At 40.8% G+C, this 26,620-nt stretch overlaps 1 protein-coding gene across 1 annotated transcript; it reads left to right on the forward strand.

Annotated features, from left to right (window-relative positions):
• Positions 1-4,386: 4,386 nt before the first annotated feature.
• Positions 4,387-26,478, forward strand: sim2 (SIM bHLH transcription factor 2). Its single transcript, XM_064351212.1, has 11 exons — positions 4,387-5,819; positions 12,356-12,438; positions 12,958-13,047; positions 17,417-17,525; positions 18,480-18,565; positions 19,614-19,813; positions 20,494-20,600; positions 21,521-21,668; positions 22,352-22,517; positions 22,987-23,371; positions 24,361-26,478. Exons 1-11 carry the CDS (start codon positions 5,645-5,647, stop codon positions 25,095-25,097), a joined length of 2,286 nt encoding a protein of 761 aa, XP_064207282.1. The 5' UTR covers positions 4,387-5,644; the 3' UTR covers positions 25,098-26,478.
• The last annotated feature ends 142 nt before the right edge of the window (positions 26,479-26,620 follow it).

Here is a 26,620-nt window from a genome sequence, read left to right on the forward strand (position 1 = left end):
ATGGATTTGAATGCATGTGGGTTTGTTCGTCAAATGTATTGCAGCTGTTACGTTTGTGGACCCAGATTTTTATGGTTTTACAGTAAGGTATTAGCACAATTAAGCACTATGTGATGTCGGCGTTATCTCTCCTGCACTGGGACCCTGAGGGACAGCAACACTGGGGCAGTGACCCTGGTGAGACGAACACCTGGAAGTGTGAAAGTTTAATTAGTGTGTAAATTCCGCTAACAGAGGTTAATAAGGGGTTAACCCATTCGCAAAGTCTGCTCTCTCTCTCTCTCTCTCTCTCTCTCTCTCACACACACACACACACACACACACACACAAGCCAGCGGAAAAGCACAGTTGTCATTAAACAGGAACATGTCCTCAGTCCATAACATTATCGTTAACGATAAGACAAGAATTAAGCTTTCAAGGTGAGTAGCCTACACGAGACTGTCTAAACTAAAGCAAATGTTACTCCTAACTAACCGCATAGTAGTCATAGACTACACTGGTTCAATTTACAAGATATATTTGAGTATTTCGTGAAATACGAGTTTTGTTTGCGGCCTTAAAGGAAACTGTATTCACATTTAACAGAAAAGAAAACAACACATTGTAGCTATTCCTTAAACATTTCCAAGCCTCTTTATCAGTTTTCCAAACAGCAGATCCGTCCTTATGATGTTAATTCTATGCTCTGGTGTTTATAGGCCAGAAGAGCGCTACAGTTGTTAATGTCAAGATTAACGCTGGCATTCTCAGATATAGTTCCAGTTTGCATTACCCATTGGAAGAAATCAATGCAGTCCCAGAAAAAAAACAAGTAATTTATTAGGGTTGAATGAAATGGGTGGGGAAATGTAGGCCGAGTGTTTGGAAACCACAGGCTTTGGCGAGGGAAGAGCAGGAGTCAGTCGCAGGATTTTTCCATATCGGGGTTTCACTGTGTTAATCCATCAACGGTGACAGCTTCATCGAAAGCGATATCTTGAATATCACAGCCAGCGTTAAAACATAAATAAATGAACTGATTACGGTCTTTAAAAGGCTGCCCTTCACCTCGCAACAGACGCTAAGAATTTTCTCCAAAGCAACGATCCCTCTCAGGTATTTTTACGTGCCACATGTTGAATATAAGATGCTAAATTGAACCAAAGTTTCAGTTATGTTACAGTGTTTGGATACTCCCACTGTAGGCTAAAGCTAATTTTGCTATTCTGATTTATCGTAGGCTACATAAACAAAGCTTTATCTACACTATTGCCATTGGTGTATGACAAGCTACGAACGACAAAAACTCTAATAAATCTAATAAATAATTTTAAAGTATTTCTAACATTCAAGTATTTTTCATCCTCCAACTTTAATAAGTGGACTGGGTTTTCTGCAATATTATAAGTAGGATACAATGTTAAGTAAATTCAGATATTTTCAGTCCGGTAGCCTAGGGATGACATGTAGACTACTCTCCGTTGATTTAGCTATGAACTTTTTACTGTGTACGTGTCGAAGTATTGACCTAGATATGCTGAGTAGGCTATTTTTCATCATTGTAAGAAGCCAAGAAGCTAAACCGCATCCATGTCACACCTCTCTGCTTCGAGAGTAATTAATCTCTCTCTCTCTCTCTCTCTCTCTCTCTCTCTCTCTCTCCGTTTGTTCGTCTGTATGTGCCCATCTATTCTCTCTGCGAGACTGAGTAGGCCTACTGCTCACTTTGTGCTATCTCTATTCTCCATCTCCCTCCCAAGACCTCAGATAATTGCGTGAGGAGAAGCCATGGCCTTAGTGCTTGCTGACAGCACTGTCCTTTCCGTATCAATGCCAAGGAGCCATTTTCTGGACTTTTGTAAATAGGTGATTCACACAGGGTTTCTATTGGACAAATGATGTTTTTAACAGATACAACCATACACGTGATTTTAAATTTAAATATGAAAGTCTCAGTACCTACCGCTTTGCAAACTAATTTTCCGGGCATTTGTAAAAAGGTGTTTCACAGAGGATCTTTATAAGAATGATTTATTTTTTAAAACTACAATAGAGCCCAGAGATGTAACCGAGTGACTTTATCATTTTTACTTAAAAGTCACTATGTTCACCGGGACATTGTTAATTAAAACGTAGAACAACCAATTAAAACGAATTGTGTTGACCGTGGCCTATGCGCTGTAGATTACAATAAAAATCATAAAATTTCGCTTATTTGCAGCTTAATATTAAATATGTGAAGATAATATGCGTTTACTGCACTGTGAAAATTAGAAATGAGAAGAATCGACATCAATCATTTATTTCTGTTCTTCTAACGAGTGAAATGTCTTACTATTTTGCAATTTAGAAATAATAATATATAAAGTTTCTAAAGGTACAAAAAAGGTTAAAGAGAACAGGCCAAGATCATTTTTCACAACATTTGAATTACATTTTTATTTATATCTCTTCCCTGATAAAAGAACAATTATTAATTAATTCAGTATTGATATCTAATTCAAAGAGCCTTAGATGTTGTTCACCACACAAACGTTAACCAACGCTATTAATAGACCTACATGTTGCCCATACGGATTAACAGAGAATCCCAGCTAAAGCACTGCTGTGCCTATGGTTTCCATTAAGGCATTGTGGGCACAATGCGTCCGTTCTATTCTTAATTAATTTAATCTCGTTAATGTGATTACATTTAGGCTGTTACAAAGCTTTTCACCGTTCGCCAAAATGATTGTAATTTAGGATTTAAATGTAGGCCTATTATTGATAACATTTTTTATTTTAGCCTATTTTTATTTTTTCTTGTAACGTGTTTTTTCATATTTCAATCAGATTGAACTGAAAAGAAATTGCTATATGCTGCGCCCAATAGCTAGTCCAGGGAGTGAGTACCGCTCGTCTCTGATAGCTCTTCCCGAAAAATGATGGCACACACATTTCACCCATTAAAATTAAATGCAATTTTGTACAATATTTATTCAGAAATTGCAATATAGGATACCACTTATGGCCGTAAAAAAGGAAGTCGAGATGTAAATGTTTAAATACACACAAATAATCTATTGTATATATACTTAAGGAGGTTTTGGCATTTAACTGATGTAGCTTATATATTAATATTAACACAGGCACTCGCATGCACACATATACATCCGCTGGAATTAATAAATAACATATATATATTTAATGTATTATTTATGCGTAGAAATTAAACGTCATTTTAGTTTTTTAAAGATGTCCTGGTAATCCGTCGATGAGATCGATTAGATTGATGATTAGGTTCTGTCATCATTAGGTTCAATGTCTTCATACATATTTCCATTTATAAATTGAAATGACACCCCATCGCGGGTTGACTTGCAGTGAAGATATTTATTAAGAAAGAAAATATAAGATGTCTTTATTCATTTGGAGACAGTTTTTATTGCCCTGTAATATGGCCATGTAGTCATCGGAAAACATTTCCTGTGATCACCATAATTATAGGAATTAACAAAAGATTAATCACGGAATTCATATGCGTGTACAATCCTGTGATGTCTAGCAATATCTTAATTTCCTGATGTAGATTAATGTATGAGAGTAAAGTTAGAACTGCATCTAAACGGCCAATGATGTATGACATCGATACAATTTTAAACATTTCGATCAGGCTCTCTATACAGATACATTGTATACATGACTGTCAATTAAAGAAGTAAAGAGCATTTTGGGCTACATAATATCAATGTGAATATTGACCATTCAGATTAATTAGGCTATGTAAGACCAAAACAAGAGGAGCGTCAACCAAAGCACGTGTCCCGTTTATCTCTCCTGATTAGTTAATTTTAGTTCAATTATTATGCTAAAATTGTTAAGAATAGATAGCCCACTGCAGCTTCCTGACTGCTGTTATGTGTGTGTAGGAAATATGAGAAAGATACATTAGAGATGAATGCAAATGTGTGACACTTGAGATTTGTGATACTTGAGCAGAATTAAAACGTGTAATGTGAAAGGAAAATATAGACTATGCCAGACTATCCGAAGTTTTCATCAGGCTGCACATATCCACATCAGTTCAAAACTGTTCAGAGACAAATATTTTCAACGCTGCAGTACATAGGCAAATGTTTATCATATATATATATATATATATATATATATATATATATATATATATATATATATATCATGCATTTGCATTTGCATTTTTTTACATTGACACAAGCGCAATAGCAGATAGGCAAATGCAAGCTATTCTTGAAAGGCGTAAAATTGATAAACCCTTGGAGATGGATTGCTCTGCCATACCTTACTTCACCCACAGCGGCAGCGACACTGTGACGTAACTGTTTGGAAGCAAGCCTTCTCGCTAGTGCGCCGCCTCCCTTCTCTCAGTACGCCTTCGCTTCTGCGAAAGGAATTAGCGGGTGGTGTGTAGAATATCATTCCATTTTTTAGGATTACAGACTCGAACAATGCAGGCTTGAAGGTCTGTTGCTGAACGAAGAGAGTGCAGTTACTGACAGTGGAGGAACTCCATGCCTTCAAGGCTATAACAACAGGCCAGAGATGTATGGCCATGTGAATATGCTGCTTAAGTGAGGAGATCAAGACTCTGGAATGAATTTCTGTTGGGTGTGTGAAACCAAGGAGCTTTTTTGTACTTGAAGGGCACATATTCACTATTCATCTATTAAGGCTATATCATCGGGGATTTTTTTTTTTATTTCAGCGTTGAATAAAGGTATTTAGCGAAACTTGGCAGATTTATGAAATCATAAAAATCTGGAAAATCAGAGCAGAATTTTCTACATCATGGGCGCTTTCGAAAGTCGCAACAGTTTCAATACACGGAGGAATGTGTATGTGCTAACGCCAAAAGGACAATATTTGCATTGGATACTTCAGTGGGTATGAGCACCAAGAATCTTAATGCACTGGAACCTGCATCTTGAGTTTATACGATCCAGTTTTCCTGTAGGGTAGCCTAAATGACGGAATTTTAAAAATGCACTTTCATTTTTAATACTGTTGGAATGGGCTACATGCCGAAGTCGAGATAAGGGAGATAGGGTATACCCTTTGTTAAGACTGTTTGATCTAATTCCGTGTTCGAAATAAAACACTGGGCGAGCATTGTTGTGGTGACTTGACAGATACTCCATCGGCTGCGGTGACCAAAGCTGGTCGCTATCATAATGAATTGACTTCAATGCAACATGGAAACCCGCACGCGCTGTAAATTCCGATTGTCTTTCTCGAATGGTTGAGTGGAACATAATAGCAGAAAAGAAAAGTTAACTTTCGAAGAGTAAATTCCCGTGTTTGCAAAATAATCACTTTATGCTAAACAGGTTCTGCCCTTAAAGACCCGCTGGTTTTTAATAAAATACAATGGTCTTACAATGTCCTAGAAGTGGCGTATATGTTCCCAGCGGCAAAGGATCGGGTAGGCTACTCAGAGGATCAGTAATGCGAATAATCACATACGACCGTGAGCATTCAATGAGTACAAAAATTACAACTGACATATACAAAATATTACCTATGTCCCGCTCAGATGAATATTCTAGTCTTCTAATTCAAAGATAAGGTGATATAAAAATCGGTGTTTCTGGAGCCGAGAAAGAAGGCGCTTTGTTATGCAAGTGGTATTATTTCGCATCAGTCAGAGATGAAGGAAAAGTCAAAGAATGCGGCGAAGACGAGACGGGAAAAGGAAAATGGAGAATTTTATGAACTGGCGAAATTATTGCCATTGCCCTCAGCCATCACCTCGCAGCTGGACAAGGCTTCAATCATTCGTCTAACAACCAGTTACCTGAAGATGAGGGCCGTGTTTCCCGAGGGTGAGTAATTTACAATTGCATGGAATGCAACAATTATGAACAGGCTGTCATGCATTTTCATTAGAGAGTTGTTGTTCTTATAATTTCTTCTTAAAAGTTCAATTGTCGCTAACTTACAGAAACTCCACCGCCCGAGGGGAAAAATAAATATAATGAAAATTTTATAATTATGTCACTGGAAGTAGACATGTCCTCACTATATACATATGGAACATTTGTGGGCGATCACAAAAATTACTGAGTACAATATTACATGCATATTTTTAACATTTTTAAGAATATGTTTCTCTGAGGCATTTATTTTCCTCGAATACAGTTACTAATTTTGCACCTTCACGAGCTAGGCGCTTCCCTCTCATTTTTAATCATTTATGTGAACATTGAAATGAACATTATTATGTAAAATTATTATTTATTATACAACTGCAGTTATTCATTGTTATAAATCAGTTATCCACAGTAAATCGAACATTTGACTATATGAAGTTCCAAGAAAACATTTCCCTTCCTCTTCCAAAATTGTCATTATTCATAATGTCATGTAGGCTAGCCTACACTTCCACTTTTTCCTGCGTTACCTTTGATTCTGAACGGTATACACCCTACTGAAGACTTAATTTTTGTAAATAATATTTTTTTTTAAAACGAAACACTTTTTACTTTCTCTAAATAAAATAAAAATATGTTCAGTTAGTTTAGTTGACTTTAGAATGTAGACACAAGAGTGACAAAATAGAGACCGAAAAATTATCAGGTTCTCTAATTTATCTCAATATATAGTCAAAAGTGTTGTCTACTTTAGAAATAAACTCAATTATAGTACATTAAGGGCGAGATTTAGTAAATGTATTAATTGCATATTTTTATTGTATTGATGAATTCACATGAGAAAAACGTGTGTTCGGCGATGTTTTTATTCTTATTATTGTATATCACCGTGTATTTTAAGAAGTAAACAATCATACATAGTATCCAGGCTACTAATATTTTATCGGGTAAACTAACATTAGGCTATGAATCAAAATAATTAAGTGCCATTTGAATTTTACATTTATAATGTGTAAGAGGACTCCCACAAATAACTTTTTATTTAAGTTTTCAGGCATTAGGTATTTTAACTAAAAGACAAATTATAATTAGCTAGTACAAATGAAATAAACGTGCAACATTTAAAGGCAATAAAAGTAATAGCTATCATGCTGGATGTAAAATTAGATTCAGTTCATAAAGATAGGAACAGCTCAAGGCTAGACCAGCATTGAAAGGATATTTCTGTTATGCTGGCAGTTCTCTAAGACGTGTTATCATCTAGCTCCTTAGGCTACATAGCCTTCCGTTTCCTTTTAGAAGTACAGCACCTACATATCCACAAATGTTTGAACAATGATCATCAGTGTCAAATGGGATTCACATTAAGAAGTGAAATATCCAGACTATTATATAATTAAATTCAATTTTGATCCCCAAATTCTTCAGCAATCAATGTGATTTTTAAAATCAAATCGTGGCTATTAGGCTAATTTGAACTGACACTTTGTGGAAGCGGAGGTCAGGCATAGGGTCTACCCACGTAAGCCACTATGCTTCAATACAATATTAGTTGTAGCTGAAGAGTTGTCGTGAAGTTTAATTTCCTATGTCGAAGGCCATTTTGTGCAACTGCCCATGATATAGGCCTATTGTTGACTTCATTAACAAACACAAACAATACACAACTATCTAGACAAAATCGTTCCCGTTTTGACAAATTAATAATAATAATAAGAAGAAGAACAACAAGAAGGAGTAGAACAGACAACCAGTAGTGCAGTCTGGAGTGGTAAAAGTAGCCTGTAACCTGTTACAGCAGACAGCCATTTCCCAAAGCTGTATATTCTGCGGAGCATGTTCAGTCTATTGCCTCATACATTACAAATCGCACGAATAATGCACATCACACTTCATTTCTGTGACCTTTTCCTGTTCTTCCATTAATATTCTGTTACAAAAAATGTTTGATTGCCCATCGTTCGATCAAGTGCCTGCAAGTGAAAGTTGTTTGAATGTCACAAACAGTTATCATGAAAGCATGGCGCTGCCTTTACATCATGGAGGCTACGCAATTGGAAATACCTTACTTGATGAGGAACATGCTGTCCGCTAAATCTGTATCTGCGCTGTTTTATGGTGGAGAAAGACGCGATTTCAGCGTCTCCTCAAAATGTCTAATTTATAATCGCAATGTTTTCTCCTTGCTCAACCGGCTTATCACAAACACCAAACCTGCACTAGCCTAATTCAGAATAATTAATTGCTCTGAAGACAAATAATTAAGCTACCAACATTACAACAAATTTGTCATTTGTCAAAAAGTTTCAGATTCCTCTTTTGTTTATGGACGGATAGGTGTAACTATTTTGGCATAATAAACTAGCCGAGGCATAGGCTATTTCATACGGAGAGCGTCAGGATGATCAGTATCTATTATCCGAATAAATCTACCACACCATTCCATCGAAGGGCATGGAATGGTGTGGTAGTCTATTATAGTATGATTAGCCTACAAATTTCCGTTTAAAAACCATTGCTTGTAGCTTTTCGTCTGCTTCCAACACACTGGCGTGATATTTTGAATATCCGTTATTTTTAAAATAATAGGCTACAGACCAATGCAATATATTTACAGGTAGTCCGATTTCAACAGGCCTACGTGTCGACTTAAATTAAGTCCACTGCACACCATCTACTACGGCAAATATGGTAAAATGAGCCTTTGCATTTCATACATAAATAGCCTATGTTAAATTCCTCGTGTTCCGGAAATTCGTCTGTCCATCAGGGCGTAAAATGTGATGGTTTAATGAATAGGCCTGTATTAAATGCGCAAAACGTGTCCCGTCGTCCTCGCACTTGTTTAGAGCATGCCCATAAGGCATAGCCTACATCGGGTAGTACTTCCCCCACAAAGTAACGTCATGATAAAACATTAACTTGTAAGTCTACTGAAGTTTTGTAAACTGAAGATGGGACAGAGACGCTTTCGGCCTATTTGTGCTACTTCTGAGTCGGTCCCATTGACAAAACTTGTCATTGACCCGTCTATATGATAAATTATAGGCTCCACGTATTAGGATGCAGGTTATGACACTTTTTAAATTACGATAATTAAATCCGTATGGCAGGCTTGATCCCAGGGGCATTTATCCATGCGGTATTTACACATTTAAATGTCCTGTGCTAATTCAAATCTAACAATGTTAATTCAACTCTTAACAGGTAGAGTTGAATTAGCACCGTCAGAGTTGAATTAACACCGGTCATTTTACTGGGCATGAAACAGGTCCACATCTATGCGGTTAGCAAGTTGATTTTCTGACGTTTTATTTTTCGGGGAATTGTATTATTATTATTATTATTATCATTATTATTATTATTATTATTATTATTATTATTATTATTGTTGTTGTTGTTGTTGTTGTTGTTGTTATTATTATTATTATTATTCATTAATTTTTTTCAAATTATCATTATTTATTTAGCCTATTTGTTTTGCTGATATATACAACAATAGCGAAATAGACTACAGATAAAAATATATATAACCTTGAATAATCAAGCATCAATCACTGCACCATATAGCTCCATATAGCTTACAGCATCCAACAACAAGCTGAAGAGATATAGCAGAAAACTGAAATATTAGTGGTCTTATATGGTTTGTAACACGATCATGCTGGCCAAGTGTGATGCAGGCCTAAACAATTTACGTTATGAGACATACTTACAATATCTCGATTATTTTTAAAAATATTTTTACTTGAAAGCATTGCCACCGTATTACTCCTCCTCAATATTTAAATTTCAAAAATCTTAACAAATTAATAATATTTTTCAAGTGCGTACCCTAATCCTAGACGATAGGCATTGAGTGTGCTTAGCCTAAATGAAAGCAAGGATAAAATACCAAAATATGCTATATTAAAAATCACAAAGAATACTTGGCTATAACTCAACAGATTGTTGAAAACTAAGGCGTTTTCATATTGCTTATAAGAGGTAAGGATTACTTAAAACGAACGGTTTTGTTTTTGTTTTCATTTGCCATCTGTAGCTGCTTCGTAATTTAAGGCAGTATTATACAGGACGATACGTTCTCGAAATCTGGCGGCACGCGTTGGGTATTAAATAAGTGAAGAACAGATTTTTCCGCTATTATGACAGTGAATAGTGTAATCACAGTGATTTATACAGACCTGAACATCATGCCAAATATCTGACTATTTTCTGGCTTAGCAAATGTATACCCACGTGGCGTCTGAGTCTAAGAAACAGCAGACATAGAGGGAGCCTCGCATTAAATTCTACATTGATGAGACAAATCACTCCAATGAAAAATAATTTAAAGGCCACTTCATGATTGTAGAGAGAAACGGTCTGTGACAGTTGTGACCATGAAGGGGGTGCTTCAATCAAAGTGTAAAGTGATAAGTTTGAGGAGCTGAAATTGGTTTGCTCCTTTCACAACAATATTGTGTATTAAGAGGTGTACAGACTGACTGAAAGTGTCTTTGCCTGTAGTTTTAAAAACAATTTTTACATTTTTCATGAGCAAAACATGGTTTTATTCCTTCTTGGACTTTTTCATTTGTTTGTGATTTATCTTTGAAAATAGCCTCTTCATTTTACTTTGACAACATTGTCATTATTTGTCTTGTGCACAAAATGGCTGTAGAGTAATCTTAAAAATTATATATTTCTTTTCTCCTGTACTGGGACCCCACATTCAAGAAAAGTGTAGAAATGAAGTCGTTCACTTCAGTTTAAGTCATATATGGAGTTGCCTGTAGGAACAATCCTGTTGCACAACAGGAAGTGTAACTCTACCATGTTGTGGCCATCTGCTAGTGCAGTGGCTCCTATATTATTAAACCTTCAGGAAACAAGTCCCCAAAGGCTGGAGATGATCATCCCTGGTCCAGTGCTAACCGCCTGAAAAGGGGGACCCTGTACACCTACTTATCTGTTGTTCACTGCAACAGGGGGCATTTTCAGAGGGTGCAGAGAGAAGTAAATGACTCAGGTTGGAGGTTGATGAGAACCAGTGAAAGCATGCCTGATTAATTGGAGGAATGCTTTTCTTATAAGTCATGAAGCAGGAACAGATTGATCATTTTAAGTCTGTGCTACAAGACTGAAAGGAAAATACTATATAAAACATTCTCTCGGTCTTCAATTTCTGATGTCTATGGCCCAGACCCAGGCTAGTGTTAATTTTACCCATTAGTCACACAACATTAAGAATTTAGGACTTATTAAAACGAGCAAATAATGATGATAAAAAAGTAAGAAAATGTATTTAATTAAATAACAATTGCTGTTGTGGAATAATTTATTGGCCCTAATACCAGATTTTGGTGAGCAGTAATGAAAGCCTTCATTATACCTCCATATGAAACATTTTTGTGCACATTTTTATCATAATTAAACACATAATTGTGCTTTAATCCCAGTCATTTTCTGCCAAAATTTGGCTAAAATACATTTTCATTACTGTTTCATAGCCATCTGAATTTCAGAATATGTACCTGTATAATATACCTTCCAGACTCACTTAAACTTACCAGTCTAGATCAGATAATGATAACTGTCACAACACAAATGCAGCATGCTCATACACACACACACACACACACACACACATATGCATGCACACACAAACACACATGCATATACACATACATGTACGAACAAACATTTTTATTTTATATTTCACTTCACTTCACTTCAGTTCACTTTGGGACAGGAATAAGTTAGGGATGTCCTGTGTGTATGTGAACATACATGGCTGGCTCTCTGTGTTGGCCAAAGAAGCTAGCTCCAAAAAGCCTGAGTGACTACCCCTAAAACAACATGGGTACCATTAAAGCACTCACTTCAGCTGTTGAAGCTGGCTCCAAGCCACTGGATAAAATGGAGCTGAAGGCATTGTGTCAACAGTGCTGTGTGTGCCTTTACAGATGAACTGTGCCAGTGCCAAAGATGCTGAAATGATTTTGTTGGCAAGGCGTGAAATCCCATCAATGAATTAGGTGTATTCTGCGCAGGGCAGGGCCAGTCACAGAAGAGGAAGCCAGGTGGGGAGTGGAAAAAAAACAAAATTTTTCTCAGAAAAATAACTGAGCAGGGAAGTTCGACATCTGCTATGCAAATGAATTGTGAGCAGGCAATTATTTCCAAATGTTCTCTACATTTTCTTAATTTCCCCCCACAAAGACCAATCCAGTAGAAATGGGCTTTCAAGGTGAGTGTAGCCAGTAAAATCAGGACCAGTGGCAGGGCCCGCTGTGGCAGTGGCTGTCCAGAATTCTCAATAGCATGGATAAGAAATCAGGAAGACTGTGTAGCTGATCAGACCAGATGTATGTGACTGAACATAGTGACTCAATAGGAGCACCTCAGGGGTTTGGCGAGGCCTGCATCAGACTTCAGTCTTCACTTCTTGTCCCCCATGGGCGTGGAGAAAGGGCTCAAGGTCTTCCTCTTTGTACTGTTCACAGGGCTGGGAGAGGCATGGGGGCATCCCTCACGAATCAGCCCGCTGGACAACATGGCCAAGGAACTAGGATCCCACCTGCTTCAGGTGAGCACACAACCTGGTCACTGCAGATCAGGACATTCATTCCAGTGCATAGATATTTAAACACATCCAAGGGTGTGACATAATATAAACATTATTTAAATATAAGTACAGGACTGTTTTATGTACATTTTACCTCTTCCAGCCTAACAGCTTGGATTCAACCAACATTTTTCCTCATAATAAAAGATAGTTCACTTTCTGGGATTATTTCAGTTTTCGGTTTTGTACAAGAGGTTATATGTATGAACAGATTTATTTTAATTTTATTATTCTTTCAGTTGATAGCACACTGTGTGTTGCAGATAAACAATGCAATGACTTGTAATGCTAAGTGAATATAAAAACACATTATGAGCAAAACGTAGAGCAGCAGCAAATAGCCCTGTGTCTCTGAACTTACAGTTCATTTTCCATTCACTGTTTGTTTTGGAGAAATGGGCTGCATCCAGGTTCTTTAATAATCATGGTGTGTGTGTGTGTGTGTGTGTGCGTGCATGTGTGTGTTTGTGCGTGTTTAAGACTCTGGACGGCTTTGTGTTTGTTGTTGCCTCGGATGGAAAAATCATGTACATCTCAGAGACAGCCTCCGTTCACCTGGGGTTATCACAGGTGAGTGTGCCGAAATTTTGCCTGTTAAATTTATTTTATTTTTAATTTTGTTTAGCAAATGCCCTTATCATAACCGGCTTACATCAACTACCATATGTACTGAAAGATATGTACTAAAGTCTAAATAAACAGAAACAGTTGTTTTCTAAACAATGTACAATCCCATAGTAAACAGTGCAGTCATAAAATAAAATATACCACAGTCAAAACATGTACATTTATGAAGGCCTAACAGATGTAAATAAAGCCTGGGGTCGCTAGTCTGTAGACTCGGAGGAACAGTCCGGTAGGATTTGTGTGTCTTGGGGGGTCTTTGTTCTCCTGTATGTGCTTCTGTAGTATTTGGAGTCCTCGCTCAAACCAAGGTCATGTTAGGAACACCTGGACCAGCTATCCAAATTTAAACATTTATTCAACATGTAAAACAGAGTAGACAATGCAAAGTAAAGGTTGTCCAGAGGTTTACTGACACAGATAAGCTGGGGGCAAGAGAAAGGTGTTGGCAATGGAACCGATTTCACAGCTTTGACGTTATCGGCTACCTTTTGTGTTCCTGCCGGAAGCTTCTGCTGTTTGCAAAAATCGGAAACCCCTACTGTCTCACGCTGTGAACTGACATCACGATAGACAACATGTACAATGCTGCCCAGAGCAGCTGCCAGAGGACGTGGCTTGAGACAAGTGTTGACGAGCAATCTCACACTTGCACACCCAGCTCCAAAAATCTCATGCGTTTCAATGAAGGTGGCTTGCAACTTTCAATGGCTGGCACAGCGCACTTCACCAATTTGCTGGCACCCCAAAAAGCTCACACGTTTTCATTTCAGAAAGTTATGATCTATGACGTAAAAATGTACTCAAGCAGGTGGATATTGCATATTCCCTGGCCATGGTCTTGTGCTACAGGTAGAAGGGATTGCTCCACCAGTGTATTGGTACAGAAGGCAACAGACTGAAAGCTGTCTTACTTGTGTTAGTGCCAGCCCCAGGTGCCACCTCTTACTGGCAGGGTGCCACCTACACTGACTGGGGATTTAGCTAAGCCAGAGGTATCAGTTGCATGAATTCTGCCCTGTTCCTGAAAGAAAGAGACTCATACAGAAAATAACTCTCTTTGTTGTTTCTGTATTGTCAGTGGTTAGAATGGAGGTGTGTGCAGGCACCGTCGGAGAACAGCGGGGTTAAGAGATTAACTGTCTGTCCTCTGGAGGGAGGTGTACTGTATCTTCGTTCAATTGTAACATTTCTCTTTGGGGTCATTGACCACATTTTGTTTGCAAACGTGAACAGAAAGGAGAATCTCTCTGGGAAAGTCTATTGGAATGTCTCCAAATTCACAAATGCTTGCTCCCAGTGGCGCTGTATGGGGGTGGAGGGTGTCTGTTGAGTTGGGATGGTTCCAAGGGCCCTGAGTGACAGGGGCCCTCAAAATGGTGCTGTAATTGTGCAGGAATGCGGTTGTCTGGGGTGGTGGGGTGCAATGTGAGATCTTTTTATGGGACCCAAAATCTTTTGTGGCACCCCTGCTTGTTCTTTTGCTTTCAGAAAGAGATCATTGTGATCCTAATAATTGATGACATTTTTTGATGATTTTCAGGAGCATCTGTTCACAAAAAAGCATTTAAGGAGCTTGTCAGTCCACTAGCTCTGTCTTGATTTAATTGATTTAATTTGAATCCAGAGTTTTCAATGGGGGAATATACTGTATTTATGGGCTACTTAAGGCAACATAACCAGTTTTGTATCTTATGAAATATTTCTTTTGGTTCAATTTTGTACCTCAGGCGAATGCCTTGGGCTCCTCGGCCATTGTCTTATATCCATTTTTCTTGATGTATAAGGATAGTTGGAAGTGGATGGATGACCCCCTGTGCAAAGGAATTTTATTAGTTAGTGGTAATTAATAATATATTTTTACTGTTAAAAAATAAATAACCTGAATGTTTTTTTAATAAGATTTAAGATCTTTCTGTTTAGAGCATTAATTTTAATTTTATTACCTTGTTAGAAAATTCCAGGTCCCAAATTCTGATTACTGCATATATGACTAATCATATGCTGCAGAAAAATATTTCTGACAATGGTAACCCATATAATTCTGAAACCTTCATATATCATATGGGAGAAGCCTTTGATAATGTTACAAGGGATACCAAAGGGGAATGTGCACATAGATGTAATACTGGTATGGCAACCCTGAGAGACATGGACATGTTCATTTTCCTCTATGAACTTGCTGTCTTTCAAATTCCCATTTCTCTGCTGGATGCCCTAGTGCCTTTACCCAGCCTGGCGCAGTGGTGGTGATTGATATGACCTCCTGTGTTGTCTGTAACCTGATGAAAGGAATGGACAGATCCAGCTCCGAGCACATCTGCTGATTGGCTAACACAAACCTTCACTAGAGCAGCCGCAGCGTTCAGCCTGCCAAAAAGAGCTATAGGGCTGAAGAGCCATGTGCAGGCTCTGTCAGTGTAGCACTGTTTCCACCTGATGCGATCACATAAACAAATAATCATTCAAAGATGGCCGTGAACAGCAGGGAACATGAGAGAAGGTGAAGAGCAAACAGCCAGAGGAAGGACACTTCCCTGAGCTGTTTGACTGTATTCTTTGACGCATGCTTTATCATATATCAACGCCTCTGTTTACCAGGTGACTTTGAGCATCAAATTCAAACAAATGTTATTTATGTCCATGCTTACCCACCACAGCACATTTGGCAGTTTGCAAATGAATTGAGAATACTGGCGCACAAAGGTGCACAAACCGATTACAGACTGGCTGGCATTAGTCCTATTTTCTCACGCCACAAAGAAAGCGAGCCAGACATGTGGACGTAAAGATGATGTATTCAGAGAGAAAAGGGGAACAGTGGCCTTGATGAGTGGAGCTCCAGACCCCTTTAATGTGTCACCTGAGCAAACTCCGGTAGACTCAAACTGACAGGTGTGGCTCACAGACGGCTCTCAATGAGGTGCTTAAAGGTGTCGTCAGGCAGCAAGAGGGATTGCCTCTCATTTTCCCCCGTGAGAGGCACGTCCTCAAAACAGCATCTGCCACCGGGACGGTGCACGTGTAACCGTATGCAAATACCCCAGCCTTGGCAATGCACTCGTGACAGGAACACCTGTGTCAGCCGAGACATTCAAATGCAACTCTGTGGTTTACTGTGTGCTTAGGCCCTGCTCAGCTCAGTACCATTTTACATGTGAGAAAAGACATGGGTGTGAACAGCATCTCAAACTCATGGCATGTTTTACAAAATACCTTTCAATTTTTCGACAAAGTGAGCATTCCTCACTTTTGGAAGATTTCCTGTCACAACACACAAAGTTCGTTGGGAGGGAGGTTAACAAAATAGAGTGACCTCACAGGTGAAAGTAAGAGTACATCTGTTAGGGATGGTCTGCATTGCTTTTAGCCGCTGCTCATGTGACTATAGCCATCAAGCAGATCGCACGCATGCTATTCTCCCCAGTGCATTACCCAGCAGTGATTCTGAGGCACTTTACATACCCCCAAAGCGCAGCAGTTCCCGTCACCACAATGCCCTTTAACTACAAAGCTGGGATTAATCCACAGGACTGACGCTGTGAAGAAACCAATTTGTACTTGAAGTGAGGAGCAGCGACCCACATTGGTGTCTGATCCGACTCACAAATTTGGAAGGAAAAATAGATCAAAGTGTAACCGGCCAGAGGGAGAAGCATTGTTTTGTTTTCACATGCAAATTCCTCCCCCTTAAAAAAAAAATACAAAAATGTAACCTCTCTGTTCCCCGACACCAGGCTCCTTTGCATCTGCTGTAAAAACGCAACTTCCCTGTTGAATGAGCTGCAGAGATCGATTTCAGCAGTCGGTGGGAGATTTGTTCCCACACATAGGCATGAACGTGCACATACTCATACACAGGCAGGCTTGCGCGCACACTCACACGCGCACACACACATGCATCGTCCCTGCACAATAGACTTTCTCCAAAGTGATGTCAACCTAAGAAATTACACAATATCACAAAAAGTCACAAAAAGTCTGCCTTTTCCTGACAATGCAGGGCTTAAATGACCATCAGAATATAAGAATGTTTTTGTTTAAGCTCCTCTCACACTAATCTTCTCAGTTCTAGAGCTCAGGCCACCTGGTTTGGTGAATGAAAAAAGAAACTATGGAACAAAACATGGCATCTGAATGATTAAAATGGAACTACATTCAACTGGTCCTGGATCTCTTCTCTGCATATGTCTCTTGATCATACTTCATCACACATTTAATGAAAAAAGATATTCCCTTCTAGACTTCATACTATATCAGACTTATTACATTTGTACAACTTGCACTTCAATGCCCGTATCTGTACTTGTGTCAGGTGGAACTGACTGGGAACAGCATCTTTGAGTATATCCACCCATCAGACCATGACGAGATGACAGCAGTGCTGACGGCCCATCAGCCCCTCCATCCCCACTTCCTGCAAGGTACAGCCAGCAGCCAATCAGCACTGCCCATTTTAAATCACATATGCTTAATCCCTGAGTACAATCAAGGAGCCATTTTCTAATTAGGAGTATTAATAAATGTGTATCTTTAAAATAGATTTTAACTACGTTTTCTCATTACTCACCCTCTTCTTCTGGCCTATCAGCAGGTGGCTTGTTGCCCTTTTCTGCTTTGAATTTTCTATTGAAGTATTTTATTTCTGGGTTAGTTAAATAGCTCAAATTTCACACATTACCCATTTTAATGACTGGAGCCCTGCTGAAGCAGTTTGGGCTTAGCGGCTGGTCCAACAGTTAAGCGTGACCAGTAGATTTAATAGGTATGATGTGCCACACTGCTGACCCATTGTAATTATGCACAAAACCAATGCAGTACCTCAGAGCTGAAGATATTTTGGTTCTCTTTGTTGGAAAAAAGGAATTTAGGTGAGTGCAGCTGAACATATCAGGAAATGATGGGGAGGGACGGGAGGAGAGGAAATGGGCGGTGTTAGGCACACAAAAGATGTCCTTTGTTCAAAAATTCATTCTGCTCAATACATGAAATAGAATAATGTAGCACAGGAGCATGAGGAAAAAAAGCGAAGTTTCTTTTCTTCATATCCAAAGGTAGGCGCATTGTCATTATTGTTTTTGAAGGCACAGTGTGTGGCATTACCTGTCAACAGCTCTCACGAGCTCAAGTGCTATCCTCCTGTGGAATTTAATAAGACACAGCACCCCGACTGGATTACTCTGAAATCTACACGCTGAGCGCTCGGGCCGGGCTGCTCCATGGAAACGCCGATGCCCCTGAGCAAACCGCATTAACGCGGCCCGGTGTCATCTCAGTGCCGCGAGGGCGCCGCGGCTTACGCTTTGTTGACGCTCACATTTCTAACGTTATTACCGCTGCTTTCCCGCGTTCCCGCACGTGCCTCTGGGCCGCCGCAGAGTACGAGATGGAGCGGTCCTTCTTCCTGAGGATGAAGTGCGTGCTGGCCAAGCGGAACGCCGGACTCACATGCGGGGGCTACAAGGTGAGAGGGAGCGGGGTGGGGGGGAGGAGTTTGGTCACACGCGCCGTATCCAATCGGGTGAAGAGGCCTTGGATCCGTAACTAAATTAATTTATTCACTGTGCCATTTTAAATGTGTTTTTTAAAATCTGTTTGTAACACTATATTTGTTCATGCTATGCAATACTGTATGTATACGTAAGGAGAGTAATGGAATAAAAAACAGAGGCACTAAAATGTCTGAAATGGAAAAGAAGGCCACCTTTATCAAATGTGTTCACCTTTTGGTTGTTAGACAATGGAAGCACAAGGAGTAACCATTGTAAGGCCGTGTGAAAACCTCACACTCTTTCCAGGCATAAGCAATAAGCAACCCATTATGCTAAGTAGAGGATAAATCATTCCTTGCTCAGCAGTGTTACTGAATGCCAAGTAAACAGGAAGTGAGAAAGATAAATACCGCGAGACAGGTTCCCATTAACGCTGAAACACACATCAGTCTTGGGCTCAAAGGACAGAGAAGGCGGAGTCCACTCTGTCCTGGGCTGCACGTGATAGGTATGCTGGGTCAACACTGATGTGAAAGATACCCAATGACCCAATATGCAAAATGCAGTTGGCCTAAACTATGTATAGCAGTGTGCAACTGTACCAACAATGAGTAATAGGGAGAGGCCCACTGATGATTTCAAATCACAGCCCTTACTGGTCACAGTGTCCAACTAGCTACACAATTAAATCTGTGGGCCAGAGACCAGAGGTCTCAAACCAAGGGAATTAATCACACTCTTACTGAAGTTTTATAGCATGAGGTCACCTTCTGTCCCAGATGTTCACAGGCTTACGTACATCTCTGAATGCATCTACAAGACCACGATAAGACAACCCAAGTAGTACCATATAAATGTCAAACTGTTGGTCCAGTGTTGATTATTGGTGAATGTGGTGGGTGATCTTAGACACACTGTTGGTTAACACTAGTCTGTCAGCAGCTATTGATGGTCCAGTTATGCCACCCTATCTAAAATGACATATGTCCAACCTTTAACCAACTTCGTATTGGTCCTCAGGTTATCCACTGCAGCGGGTACCTGAAGATCCGGCAGTACGTCATGGACATGGCTTTGTATGACTCCTGCTACCAGATCGTAGGGCTGGTGGCAGTGGGCCATTCACTGCCCCCTAGTGGCATCACCGAGATCAAGCTGCACAGCAACATGTTCATGTTCCGCGCCAGCCTAGACCTTAAGCTCATCTTCCTTGACTCTCGGTAAGCTCACCCATATTGTGACATTACCCCCTCCAAAGCTTGGGTCTACTAAATTTGTCCATTGTGAGTGTGTACTAGCTCCATATGCTGTGAACTGCACAGATTAGGCGTGGACCCAAATGTAGTCTTGGGGGATGGCCTCAGACCCAGCTTAGCTTCAGGAAGTATGTCCTCATTAGCAGACTGTTTGCCATATATTGTTGTGACAGCAAGATCAAGAAAAGGAACAAAATAATATGGACTGGGTGCATGCTTCCCCCCCCCCCAATAATGTCGCCCAGAGAGGGAGGGTGAGAATCAGAATGGGCATTCCCTGTCTTATTGGGAAAATGCTTACATACATCTCCTTTGGTTGATGGAATACATTGAAGTGAAGGGATAGGCCTGCAATTAGGTATTCAAAGTAAGGAGAAAAAAATTGCAAATCATTTTATTTGTAAGTAAAAGGGACACCCATCCAGATGTTTATCAATGATATGGAATGCTTCATTACTAGGGTAATTAGTGCAAAATACTTATTTAACCTTTACAGACAGTAATTATAATATTAATTATAATATATATAATATTAAATATATATGTGTCACTTTGGGACTGGGTGGATTGATAATGTTGCGTAAGATGTGTTTTCACATGCCATGCCCCAGTTCTTCCTACTCTCCTCCCCTTGTGTGTCACAGGGTGGCTGAGCTGACAGGTTACGAGCCACAGGATCTAATAGAGAAGACCCTGTATCATCATGTCCACGGCTGTGATGTGTTCCACCTAAGATATGCCCATCACCTGTGTGAGTCTTCCCAGAATCCCCAGGGGTCACCAGAATCAGTTCACTACAATGACCAATGTTTCTCTACTATGGAAACCAAAATGAAGTTTGAAGAAGTTTCCTTTATTGTTGTTGTAAAATGCAAGCATTGATGTTTAACGCTTATAGAGATGACCAGTTAAATGTGCACTGTCCCTTGTTTTTGTCTGCAGAAAGCCTGGGATGGCTCCATAAATTATGAGTTGCAATCACAGTATGAGATTTATGCTAAACACCCTCAGTTTCTGAGATGCTGTGGGTCAGGACTGGGGTCATGCTTAAAATGAAAGCAAAGGGTTCCATACTAATCAGTCAATTCAAAGCACTCCTTTTTATTATTTAATATATTCCCAAGATAACATGCACTGTGGTGCCTGTAGGCACGGCAGTTCTCAATAAGCTTGGTTATTTGAATTACAAATATACTTTGGTTGCACCAAAAGCCTTTATTGAATTTAGTGTCAGTGAAGTTCTGTTGATTTATTGAAAAAAAAAATTCTCTGGTACTTAAATGACAAGCTACCTCAGTAAACCTGGACACTGACTATTTCCTTTGTGACACAGAAATGAACACCATTTTAAAAGGTTACACCAACAAAGCACAAGGCGCAGTCTGTATGGCAGCCATGTTCCCCTGCGTGGGTGGGGGTTTGATCCCTGCTATGGCGCCTTCTCTGCTGTCATCCCTTCACTCTATCTGTCCATCTCAGCTTTCTACCTGTCTGAATAATACAAAATCAGGATGGACTGTCTCTTCTTAATATCAGTAACAATATATTTTTTTTAAGTGGCAGAACAGCATTCTTATTCTTTAGCTCAGCTTTCTGAGGTGAGGTTGTAGGGACGGCTATGCGCTGTTGGAGACGGGTGTGAACAGGTTCTCTCCTGCTCTGTTCTTGCAGTGCTTGTGAAAGGCCAGGTCACCACAAAGTACTACCGGCTGCTGTCCAAGCACGGGGGCTGGGTGTGGGTGCAGAGCTACGCCACCATCGTGCACAACAGCCGCTCCTCGCGCCCCCACTGCATCGTCAGCGTCAACTATGTCCTGACGTGAGTGCCAGCCCCCTCTGATGTGATCCCTAGCATGCATGCGTGCACCCCCAAATCCTGTTCAAAGCCTCTTCCCCTGCCACAATCAATCTGCTGGCCGCATCTGCACTGCTCTCATAATTTCTATGGTGGGTAATGCGCCATTCTCAGTGCAGAGAATGCTGGAATGCTGATATACGTTGTGCCGCATACTAACTACAAATGTGCAAATCTAGGTCTCACTGATTGTATGGTGTGCAATGCTGGTACAAGTTATGCTGTGGGTTCAGTGCAACTAGCAGCTCTGATACAAGCTGTGTTTTTGTTCCACTGAAACCAGAATCTTGTTGTCTTGCATGTTTTCTGTGATGTTTCAGGCCATGCTGTGGGCTTGTTGCAATTACAAGGTCTACAAGTTTTATGGTGTGCAATACTGATAATCACCCATGTTGTGGTGTCATGGTCACTCTACTCAACTTTGCAGTATACTTACTGCTTGTAGGAGCTCAAGGTCTCTTGTGCTTTCTATGGTATGTAATGCAACAATCTGGGCTGTGTGCAGTGACTGCTCTAGCTCTCACATGCTTTCTGTAGTGTGTAATGCTAAAACAAGCTGCGCTGTGTGCTGCCAGCCATTGGGCGTCCCGGTACTGTCAGAGGACCCTGGCTGTGATGCTAAAACAAGCTGTTCTGTGTTCCCACAGGGAGATTGAGTACAAAGACCTGCAGCTCTCTCAAGACCAGACCAGAACTGCCAAGCCTGGCCTCGCCTTCAAGACCACACTCACTTCCTCTCAGGACTCCCGCAAACAACTCAAACCCAAAGCAGTCAAGATCAAAACCAAACCCAAAATGGCCCCTTACCCCCAGGTAAGACCTCATATTCAGGCACAGACTGTAATCAGGAAAACAAACTCTAAACAAAATGTTACACTGTCAGTTCCCCTGACAAAATGTAGCATGCTGGGCATGTTTTCATTGTTGGAGACACCAGTGCAAGATACAAAAATAATTCTTGTTTTGTGTTTTGTGTGATGATTTTGGGACTATTTTACCCAAGGATCTCACACTGAAATCCTGGAGCTACTGTGTCTGCTCATTTTTGTGTTGCTGCAGTGTTTATTTTAAGTCATTGATTGGCCAAAGAGTCTGCACACCTTGTTTCCAAGGCCTTAATTGGCTGGAAATTGAAAGGAAATCACAAAAACCAGCAGATTGTGGTCCTCCAGGTCTGGAGTTTAAGGCCCCTGATTAAACCACTGCTTACCTTAACAATATGCTAGTCCGCGTAAATAATTACCTGTTCTGTTCTCCCCTCTCTGTTCCACTGTTCCTCCAGCCAAACAGCACCTTTAATCCAGACAAAATGGACTGCGCCTCGCAGGCAGGGACCTGGAAAGAGAGCCCACCGTTCGGTCTGACTCCCTGCCAGGAGGCAAGCGGTGTGCCCGAGGGGGGCGAGGTCCTGTGCGAGGTTCCTTACGGGCTGTCCTTCCCCTTCCCATACGGGCACTTCCCCGCCGACCCCCCCACGCTGGCGGGCAGGAAGCTCCGGCCGCCCCAGGGCTCGCCGTGCCAGGCCGCGCGCCAGCTGCTCAGCTCCCTGCAGGCCCGGGGCGAAGGCCGCTGGAGCTGCGCCAGCCCCTGCTCCGCCCGCCCCGCCAAGGCCCTGCACGGCCACGCCCAGAGCACCTCCCCTCTGCCCTGCACCGCCACGTTCTCAGGTACCACGCTGCAGCGCCTGCGCCCTACTGGGTGGGGCTCGTCCGGGGTGAACATAAAAATTTGGAGCATACATTGTCGTTCCTTTTGAAATCATGGGTGTGTTTGAAATGCCATTACTTTCTATGACAGAAACTGTGTCCCCCTCTCTGTCTTAGAGGAGGCAAGTTGACTTGTGGGGAAAAAAATGAAATGTGAAATTTGATCTTAACATTGATATGTTAAGTTGTGCCCAGCACTCTTCCGGTGTGTAGTCTTTTACCTAACCCAATGTTTTTAAAAATAACTAAAGCTCTAAGCTCAAACATGCTATAGTATGCCATATGACTACCCAGTGAACAATGACACATAACTCTGTATGGCCTTGGTGTGCTGTTCTCACCACTACCGTGTGTCCATGTCAAGCCAGACAGTCAAGGAGTTAAGTGTATCATGCTTATCCTGTGCAGATAAGGTCAACAGTTAGTCATGCTTATTAAGCTTGTATTAAGTATCTCTTAGAATTGTGCTATGAGTCACTGCTCAGGGTGAGTCTAAAAATGCTGTGAAACTCTTTTAGGCCAGTGTTCAACATTGTTTCCTTACATATGGCCTACAAATAAATTCAACTGAATGAGGGCCTAAAAAAAGTGTACATCAAAACATAACATGTGATGTTAAAGCCTAGTGTATACCAGCACACTGCCTTTAGAGAATGACAGTGGGTTTAGAATGAGGGATGGGTGATGACAAGTGATGGGCTGAAGAAGAGAAAAGGCTTATACTGTAGGTATGGGTAAGAAATTATCCTTATTGTTGGATAGCTATTCTATTCAATTCCATCAACAGTCCCTTGGTGAAAGGTGCATTTTCTCTATGGTTATGTACACGAGTTGCTTGTGAGGGGAAAAGAGGGGTATCTGCTGAATCGCTCAGTCCATTTTTTCCCCACCTGACGTCACCAGCCGAACGCTTGCCCCTTTTTAACGTAGCGTTTCATTTCCGATTGCAGGACCCGCAGCGAGCAGAAGGTACGCAAGTGGCGATTTGGCGCATGACGGATTTTCCAGCTGCTCAACCCCCAGACCTAACAGCAGGTTGAAGGAAGAGCCTTACGAACATAACACAGTGGGCCAGACCAAGACAGAGGGCGGCCTGCAGGCTCCTCAACAGGCCGCTAAGGAAGACAGCAAGATGCAGTTCATCCGAGACCCCAAAGACTCCCTGGGCTGCAGGGAAAAGCCCCTGCTAGGGTCCCTGGGAAGCCCCGCCCTGAGCAAAGCTAGCTGTGACCACCCACGACCCCTCCACGGCCTCGGCCAGCACCTGCCCATGCAGGTGGTGCTGGAGCAGAGGCGGAGGCTCTGCATGATGGAGTCCTCGTACACGCACCACCTGGCGGAGCACCCCGGCCTGGAGCAGGCAGACAGTAACGGGGAGCGTGGGGGCGGGGCTGGAGGCGGGCTCCGGACCCTGGAGCATGGCGGCGAGGAAGAGCAGAGGGTGTTAATGGGACAGGCGCCCTACGTGTCCCTGAACTTTCACCACGTCCTGGCCAAGCACGGGTCCTTCCAGGCCCCACCCTACACACTGGCGGGACACCTGACAGACAGCTACAGCTACAGAGGGGGGGAGGTGAACTCTTACCTCTACAAGAACCAAAGCCCCGCCTCCAGTTCCTCGCCAGAGATGCACAGAGAAATCCCGCACTACATTGGCACGTCCGTCATCATAACCAATGAGAGGTGACACAGTACAGGTCCTGAGAGGGTGAGCAGAACTTGCCTGGCTCCGCCCCTCCACCGTGCCCTGGGACTTTATCATTGTGAAATAAGTACAATGCCAGAAGCCATTACTACTAAAGATGTATGTAACATGAGACATTTTATAAGACCAGCCCTCACACACACACACATACACCTGTCAACACTAGTTGTTGGTTGATCTTTTATACACAATGTATTTGGTTCACCAAACATCAAGACTCCTCAAAAAGGGAATAAACAGTAACTTCAGGTTTATTGCCTGAGAATTTTATACATATTTTTTGCAGGCTCTTTTAACAATTAGCATATTTAATGTATTGCCAAACACTAGTTCTAACAGTTATTTTTCTTAGAATGTCAATACTTATGAAAAAACATTCTAATGAGAGATCAATGTATCTTCAATCTGGCCTGAAAATGTTGACAGAAAAAATTGAACATTTTTCCCAGGGTGCTATGTGTATGCTAGTGTTGTCCTTATGTTGCTTATTTCTTCATCAGCTCAATCCTTCACCATTTTTGGTAAATTAAAGGCTGTAACTCATAACTCATAAATACCCGTGTTCTATAGAAAATGCACAGGTGTAAATGTATACAGCTGATTATCTTTTTCAGCTGGCATACATGCGTGGAATCAAGTTTGACCCCACTGATTTTATACTTGTCAGTTGCTTGCAACAAAAACACATAAAACCTAAAAATTGCAGATAAATAAATGCTCAACATTGTGTTTGGACCACTATTCATGATTTTTATTTTGTGAAACAGCAGATTTTTTTAAAGCTTTTGCACAAGTCCAACCCACAGCTTCACCTTTATTTACTGAAGTTATTGTGCTGTAAGTGCTGTACAGTTCAAACACAGGGCGAATAAACCTGTGGACCACATTTTCAGTGTCTGGAGAAAGATCACATCAAATTTAATTGTTTTTTCAATATCACTGAATTTTCAATTTTCCTTGAAAGCAATCTTAACACTTGGCAGTACATGGTATGTTACTGCCAAAACATGCTCATATTCCTTTGATAAATTTTTTGTTCAAATGTAATAAGCATAAAATGGAAAACTGAGATGCGTGTTCATGTGAAGGAATATCATTCTGTCGCGATTCTACTGCCTTTCTATTAAAATACCCAACACTTTTTTGATAGTGATAATAAATGACTATCATTTGTTTGAATTTGCCCTATGGTAACGATGAAAAACAAGTAATGTATGTATTTATTATTGTACAATACATAGCAGCTTGGCTTATTTATGACAAGGGTCATAATGTGCATAAAGGAAAACCACATTGAAAAAGAATAACAATGGAAAATGGTAGTTTGCTTTCAGTCTCAATTAAAGTGCAAAATTTCATTTAAGCCCTTTCATTATTGCAGATTTTCTTTATTTAGACTACACATACTATATGTCCTTCTCAATACCACTGACCACTTTTCTCTGAAAAATATTGCATTCTGGTTTATGTATGTGAACTAGCCAGGATTGCATCACAGTCTTGGT

Source organism: Anguilla rostrata, chromosome 9, assembly GCF_018555375.3.
Source record: "Anguilla rostrata isolate EN2019 chromosome 9, ASM1855537v3, whole genome shotgun sequence".
Taxonomy (NCBI): Eukaryota; Metazoa; Chordata; class Actinopteri; order Anguilliformes; family Anguillidae; genus Anguilla; species Anguilla rostrata.

What these genes read in the sequence shown, in the direction of transcription:
- sim2 (XM_064351212.1), top strand. Translation starts at nt 5,645, where the DNA reads ATGAAGGAAAAGTCAAAGAATGCGGCGAAGACGAGACGGGAAAAGGAA. An exon ending in AAGATATGCCCATCACCTGT is followed by an intron (nt 20,601 to 21,520) that starts GTGAGTCTTCCC and finishes CTGTTCTTGCAG; the next exon opens with TGCTTGTGAAAGGCCAGGTC. An exon ending in CTGCACCGCCACGTTCTCAG is followed by an intron (nt 23,372 to 24,360) that starts GTACCACGCTGC and finishes TTCCGATTGCAG; the next exon opens with GACCCGCAGCGAGCAGAAGG.